Source organism: Oncorhynchus clarkii, unplaced genomic scaffold (genome assembly GCF_045791955.1).
Source record: "Oncorhynchus clarkii lewisi isolate Uvic-CL-2024 unplaced genomic scaffold, UVic_Ocla_1.0 unplaced_contig_1720_pilon_pilon, whole genome shotgun sequence".
In the NCBI taxonomy this organism is placed as follows: domain Eukaryota; kingdom Metazoa; phylum Chordata; class Actinopteri; order Salmoniformes; family Salmonidae; genus Oncorhynchus; species Oncorhynchus clarkii.
Genome location: NW_027260939.1, coordinates 114,597 through 122,500, shown reverse-complemented (window position 1 = coordinate 122,500; position 7,904 = coordinate 114,597). Strand labels below are relative to the sequence as shown.

Sequence of the window (7,904 nt, the reverse complement as noted above, 5' to 3'; positions counted from 1 at the left end):
CACAGACAGACCCAACACACACACACACACACACACACAGAGACAGACCCAACACACACACACACACACACACACAGAGAGAGACAGACCCAACACACACACACACAGAGAGACAGACCCAACACACACACAGACCCAACACACACACACAGACCCAACACACACACACAGACCCAACACACACACACAGACCCAACACACACACACACACACACAGACCCAACACACACACACACACACACAGACCCAACACACACACACACACAGACCCAACACACACACACACACAGACCCAACACACACACACACAGACCCACCACACACAACACACACACAGACCCAACACACACCACACACAGACCCAACACACACCACACACACAGACCCAACACACACCACACACACACAGACCCAACACACACCACACACACACACACAGAGAGACAGACCCAACACACACACACACACAGAGAGACAGACCCAACACACACACACACACACACACACAGAGAGACAGACCCAACACACACACACACACACAGAGACAGACCCAACACACACACACAGAGACAGACCCAACACACACACACACACACACAGACAGACAGACCCAACACACACACACACACACACAGAGAGACAGACCCAACACACACACACACACACACACACACACACACAGAGAGACAGACACACCACACCACACACACACACGCACACAGAGAGACAGACCCAACACACACACACACAGAGAGACAGACCCAACACACACACACACACACACACAGAGAGACAGACCCAACATACACACACACACAGAGAGACAGACCCAACACACACACACACACACACACACAGAGAGACAGACCCAACACACACACACACACACACACACACAGGGAGACAGACCCAACACACACACACACACAGACAGACCCAACACACACACACACACACACACACACACACAGAGACAGACCCAACACACACACACACACACACACACAGAGACAGACCCAACACACACACACACACACACACAGAGACAGACCCAACACACACACACACACACACACACAGAGAGAGACAGACCCAACACACACACACACAGAGAGACAGACACACCACACCACACACACACACGCACACAGAGAGACAGACCCAACACACACACACACACACACACACAGAGAGAGACAGACCTAACACACACACACACAGAGAGACAGACCCAACACACACACACACACACACAGAGAGAGACAGACCTAACATACACACACACACAGAGAGACAGACCCAACACACACACACACACACACACACAGAGAGACAGACCCAACACACACACACACACACACAGGGAGACAGACCCAACACACACACACACACAGACAGACCCAACACACACACACACACACACAGAGACAGACCCAACACACACACACACACACACAGAGAGAGACAGACCCAACACACACACACACAGAGAGACAGACCCAACACACACACACAGACCCAACACACACACACAGACCCAACACACACACACAGACCCAACACACACAGACCCAACACACACACACAGACCCAACACACACAGACCCAACACACACACACACACACACACAGACCCACCACACACAACACACACACAGACCCAACACACACCACACACACAGACCCAACACACACCACACACACACAGACCCAACACACACCACACACACACAGACCCAACACACACCACACACACAGACCCAACACACAACACACACACAGACCCAACACACAACACACACACACAGACCCAGCGCACACGCAGACCCAGCGCACACGCAACACAGACCCAACACACAACAGACCCAACACACACACAAACACACAGACCCAACACACACACAAACACACAGACCCAACACACACACACACACAGACCCAACACACACACACACACACAGACCCAACACACACACACACACAGACCCAACACACACACACAGACCCAACACACACACACCCAGACCCAACACACACACACCCAGACCCAACACACACACACCCAGACCCAACACACACACACACACAGACCCAACACACACACACCCAGACCCAACACACACACACCCAGACCCAACACACACACAGACCCAACACACACACAGACCCAACACACACACACACACACAGACCCAACACACACACACACAGATTCTTGAGCTGATTGTGTGTCTCTTCCTTCCCCCCCCCCCTTACCCCTCGTGTCTCTCTTCCTCTCTCCCCCCCTCACCCCTCGTCTCTCTCCCCCCCTTACCCCTCGTCTCTCTCTTCCTGTCTCCCCCTCACCCCTCGTCTCTCTCTTCCTGTCTCCCCCTCACCCCTCGTCTCTCTCTTCCTGTCTCCCCCTTACCCCTCGTCTCTCTCTTCCTGTCTCCCCCTTACCCCTTGTCTCTCTCTTCCTGTCTCCCCCTTACCCCTCGTCTCTCTCTTCCTGTCTCTCTTCCTGTCTCCCCCCTCGTCTCTCTTCCTGTCTCCCCCCTCGTCTCTCTTCCTGTCTCACCCCTCGTCTCTCTTCCTGTCTCACCCCTCGTCTCTCTCTTCCTGTCTCACCCCTCCCCCTCGTCTCTCTTCCTGTCTCCCCCCTCCCCCTCGTCTCTCTTCCTGTCTCCCCCCTCCACAGGGATGGTATAGAGTTTGCCTTTAAGTACCAGAACCCCCATGGTGCAGAGTTCCCTCCTCCTAACCTGGCCTTCCTAGAGGTCCTCTCAGAGTTTTCCTCCAAACTGCTGCGACAGGACAAGAAGACTGTGTAAGTACCTGCCCTGTGTGTGTGTGTGTCAAATTATTATGGCACAATAAGCAGACTGTGTGTGTAACCCGTCTCTCTCCTCCTCCCAGTCACTCGTATCTGGAGAAGTTTATGTCGGAGTCGATGTCGGAGCGTCGTGAGGACGTGTGGCTGCCCTTAATCTCCTACCGGAACAGTCTGCTAACAGGAGGAGAGGATGGGGACCGGATGTCGGTAACGTCAGGCGCCAGCAGCAAGACCAGCTCCATCCGCAGCAAGAAGGGACGGACGCCAATACACAAGAGTAAACGCATCGAGGGTGGGTCTATCTCTCACAAACACAGACATACACTGAGGGTACTAAACATTAGGAACACCTTCCTAATATTCAGTTGCACTCCCTTTTGCCCTCAACAGCCTCAATTCATCAGGGCATGGACTAGTCAAGGTGTGGAAAGTGTTCCACAGGGATGCTGGCCCATGTTGACTCTAATGCTTCCCACAGTTGTCAAGTTGGCTGGATGTCTTCTGGGTGGTGAACCATTCTTGATACACACAGGAAACTGTTGAGTGTGAAAAACCCAGCAGCGTTACAGTTCTTGACACAAACCGGTACACCTGACACCTACTACCGTACCCCATTCAAAGGCGCTTCAATCTTTTGTCTTCCCCACTCACCTTCTGAATGGCACACACACACACAATCCATGTCCTTCTTTAGCCTGTCTCCTCCATCTACACTGAAGTGGATTTAACATGTGACGTCAATAAGGGATCAGAACTGTCACCTGTCATGGAAAGAGCAGGTGTTCTTAATGTTTTGTACACTCCCTGTGTAAATACAAGTACCTGCAGATGTTGCTAAAATATGTGTTTTTCTCCGTCTCTCTCTCTGTGTCGGCCCACTAGAGGAGAGTAGTGTGGAGGCCTCCTGGCTTCGTGGTAATGACAGCCTCCAGACACCGGGGGCGCTAACCACCCCTCAGCTCACCTCCACCGTCCTCAGAGAAAACCCACGGCAGGCGGCGGACACACACCTACCTGACCACGACTCTGAACCTGGCTCAGAGAACGACTATGTACACAAGTAAGTGTGTGTGTGTACGCACGTGCACTGTGTGTGTGTGTGTGTGTGTGTAACCCTCTCCTCTGCAGTCCCCAGATGCAGATGTCTTGGCTAGGCCAACAGAAGATGGAGGACAGCAGGAAGGATAGAACAGCCATGAACTACATGAAGGCCCGCAACCAGACTGTCAGACAAACTGTGTACGTGTCTAGTGTGTGTGTGCACGTGTCTAGTGTGTGTGCACGTGTCTAGTGTGTGTGCACGTGTCTAGTGTGTGTGCACGTGTCTAGTGTGTGTGCACGTGTCTAGTGTGTGTGCACGTGTCTAGTGTGTGTGCACGTGTCTAGTGTGTGTGCACGTGTCTAGTGTGTGTGCACGTGTCTAGTGTGTGTGCACGTGTCTAGTGTGTGTGCACGTGTCTAGTGTGTGTGCACGTGTCTAGTGTGTGCACGTGTCTAGTGTGTGTGTGCACGTGTCTAGTGTGTGTGTGTGCACGTGTCTAGTGTGTGTGTACGTGTGTGTGTGTGTGTAGGTGTCTAGTGTGTGTGTGTAGGTGTCTAGTGTGTGTGTGTGTAGGTGTCTAGTGTGTGTGTGTGTGTGTACGTGTCTAGTGTGTGTGTGTGTGTACGTGTCTAGTGTGTGTGTGTGTGTGTACGTGTCTAGTGTGTGTGTGTACGTGTCTAGTGTGTGTACGTGTCTAGTGTGTGTGTGTACGTGTCTAGTGTGTGTGTGTACGTGTCTAGTGTGTGTGTGTACGTGTCTAGTGTGTGTGTGTACGTGTCTAGTGTGTGTGTGTACGTGTCTAGTGTGTGTGTGTCTAGTGTGTGTGTGTCTAGTGCGTGTGTGTCTAGTGCGTGTGTGTGCGTGTGTCTAGTGTGTGTGCGTGTGTCTAGTGTGTGTGTGTGTGTGTGTGCGTGTGTCTAGTGTGTGTGTGTGTGTGTGCGTGTGTCTAGTGTGTTTGCGTGTGTCTGCGTGTGTCTAGTGCGTGTGTGTGTCTAGTGTGCGTGCGTGTGTGTGTGTCTAGTGTGCGTGCGTGTGTGTGTGTATGTACTGACCCCCCCCACCTCTCTCTCTCTCTAGTGTGTGTATGTACTAGAGGTCGACCGATTATGATTTTTCAACGCCAATACCGATTATTGGAGGACAAAAAAAGCCGATAACGGCCATTTTTTAATTTTTAAAAATTTGTCATAATGACAATTACAACAATACTGAATGAACATTTATTTTAACTTAATATAATACATCAATAAAATCAATTTAGCCTCAAATAAATAATGAAACATGTTCAATTTGGTTTAAATAATGCAAAAACAAAGTGTTGGAGAAGAAAGTAAAAGTGCAATATGTGCCATGTAAGAAAGCTAACGTTTCAGTTCCTTGCTCAGAACATGAGAACATATGAGTCTTCAATATTCCCATGTAAGAAGTTTTAGGTTGTAGTTATTATAGGAATTATAGGACTATTTCCCTCTACCATTTGTATTTCATTAACTTTTGACTATTGGATGTTCTTATAGGCACTTTAGTATTGCCAGTGTAACAGTATAGCTTCCGTCCCTCTCCTCGCTCCTCCCTGGGCTCGAACCAGGAACACAACGACAACAGCCATCATCGAAGCAGCGTTACCCATGCAGAGCAAGGGGAACAACAACTAGAAGGCTCAGAGCGAGTGACGTTTGAAACGTTATTAGCGCGCACTAACTAGCTAGCCATTTCACTTCGGTTACACCAGCCTCATCTCGGGAGTTGATAGGCTTGAAGTCATAAACAGAGCAATGCTTGACGCACAAAGAAGAGCTGCCGGCAAAACGCCCGAAAGTGCTGTTTGAATGAATGTTTACGCGCCTGCTTCTGCCTACCACCACTCAGTCAGATACTTGTATGCTTGTATGCTCAGTCAGATCATATGCAACGCAGGACACGCTAGATAATATCTAGTAATATCATCAACCATGTGTAGTTAACTAGTGATTATGATTGATTGTTTTTTATAAGATAAGTTTAATGCTAGCAGGCAACTTACCTTGGCTTACTGCATTCGCGTAACAGGCAGTCAGTCTCCTTGTGGAGTGCAACGAGAGAGAGGCAGGTCGTTATAGCGTTGGACTAGTTAACTGTAAGGTTGCAAGATTGGATCCCCCGAGCTGACGAGGTGAAAATCTGTCGTTCTGCCCCTGAACGAGGCAGTTAACCCACCGTTCCCAGGCCGTCATTGAAAATAGGAATGTGTTCTTAACTGACTTGCCTAGTTAAATAAAGGTGTTAAAAAATATTATTATTATTTTAAAAATCGGCGCCCAAAAATATTGATTTCCAATTCAATCAAATCAAATTTATTTATATAGCCCTTCGTACATCAGCTGATATCTCAAAGTGCTGTACAGAAACCCAGCCTAAAACCCCAAACAGCAAGCAATGCAGGTGTAGAAGCACGGTGGCTAGGAAAAACTCCCTAGAAAGGCCAAAACCTAGGAAGGAACCAGGCTATGTGGGGTGGCCAGTCCTCTTCTGGCTGTGCCGGGTGGAGATTATAACAAAACATGGTCAAGATGTTCAAATGTTCATAAATGACCAGCATGGTCAAATAATAATAAGGCAGAATAGTTGAAACTGGAGCAGCAGCACAGTCAGGTGGACTGGGGACAGCAAGGAGTCATCATGTTAGGTATTCCTGGGGCAAGGTCCTAGGGCTCAGGTCCTCCGAGAGAGAAAGAAAGAGAGAATTAGAGAGAGCATATGTGGGATGGCCAGTCCTCTTCTGGCTGTGCCGGGTGGAGATTATAACAGAACATGGCCAAGATGTTCAAATGTTCATAAATGACCAGCATGGTCGAATAATAATAAGGCAGAACAGTTGAAACTGGAGCAGCAGCACAGCCAGGTGGACTGGGGACAGCAAGGAGGAGTCATGTCAGGTAGTCCTGGGGCATGGTCCTAGGGCTCAGGTCCTCCGAGAGAGAGAAAGAGAGAAGGAGAGAATTAGAGAACGCACACTTAGATTCACACAGGACACTGAATAGGACAGGAGAAGTACTCCAGATATAACAAACTGACCCTAGCCCCCCGACACAAACTACTGCAGCATAAATACTGGAGGCTGAGACAGGAGGGGTCAGGAGACACTGTGGCCCACTCCGAGGACACCCCCGGACAGGGCCAAACAGGAAGGATATAACCCCACCCACTTTGCCAAAGCACAGCCCCCACACCACTAGAGGGATATCTTCAACCACCAACTTACCATCCTGAGACAAGGCTGAGTATAGCCCACAAAGACCTCCGCCACGGCACAACCCAAGGGGGGGGGGGGCGCCAACCCAGACAGGATGACCACATCAGTGACTCAACCCACTCAGGTGACGCACCCCCTCCAGGGACGGCATGAGAGAGCCCCAGTAAAGCCAGTGACTCAGCCCCTGTAATAGGGTTAGAGGCAGAGAATCCCAGTGGAAAGAGGGGAACCGGCCAGGCAGAGACAGCAAGGGCGGTTCGTTGCTCCAGAGCCTTTCCGTTCACCCTCCCACTCCTGGGCCAGACTACACTCAATCATATGACCCACTGAAGAGATGAGTCTTCAGTAGAGACTTAAAGGTTGAGACCGAGTTTGCGTCTCTGACATGGGTAGGCAGACCGTTCCATAAAAATGGAGCTCTATAGGAGAAAGCCCTGCCTCCAGCTGTTTGCTTAAAAATTCTAGGGACAATTAGGAGGCCTGCGTCTTGTGACCGTAGCGTACGTGTAGGTATGTACGGCAGGACCAAATCAGAGAGATAGGTAGGAGCAAGCCCATGTAATGCTTTGTAGGTTAGCAGTAAAACCTTGAAATCAGCCCTTGCTTTGACAGGAAGCCAGTGTAGAGAGGCTAGCACTGGAGTAATATGATCAAATTTTTTGGTTCTAGTCAGGATTCTAGCAGCCGTATTTAGCACTAACTGAAGTTTATTTAGTGCTTTATCCGGGTAGCCGGAAAGTAGAGCATTGCAGTAGTCTAACCTGGAAGTGACAAAAGCATGGATTAATTTTTCTGCATCATTTTTGGACAGAAAG

At 49.8% G+C, this 7,904-nt stretch overlaps 1 protein-coding gene across 1 annotated transcript in view; it reads left to right on the top strand.

Annotated features, from left to right (window-relative positions):
* The window catches only part of LOC139402454 (cohesin subunit SA-1), a 49,843-nt gene that overhangs the window by 36,622 nt on the left and 5,317 nt on the right, over positions 1–7,904 (top strand). The window contains exons 20-23 of the mRNA XM_071146410.1: positions 2,681–2,809; positions 2,899–3,107; positions 3,698–3,875; positions 3,944–4,054. Coding sequence (XP_071002511.1) covers positions 2,681–2,809; positions 2,899–3,107; positions 3,698–3,875; positions 3,944–4,054 — 627 coding nt within the window. The remainder of the gene's footprint in view (positions 1–2,680; positions 2,810–2,898; positions 3,108–3,697; positions 3,876–3,943; positions 4,055–7,904) is intronic.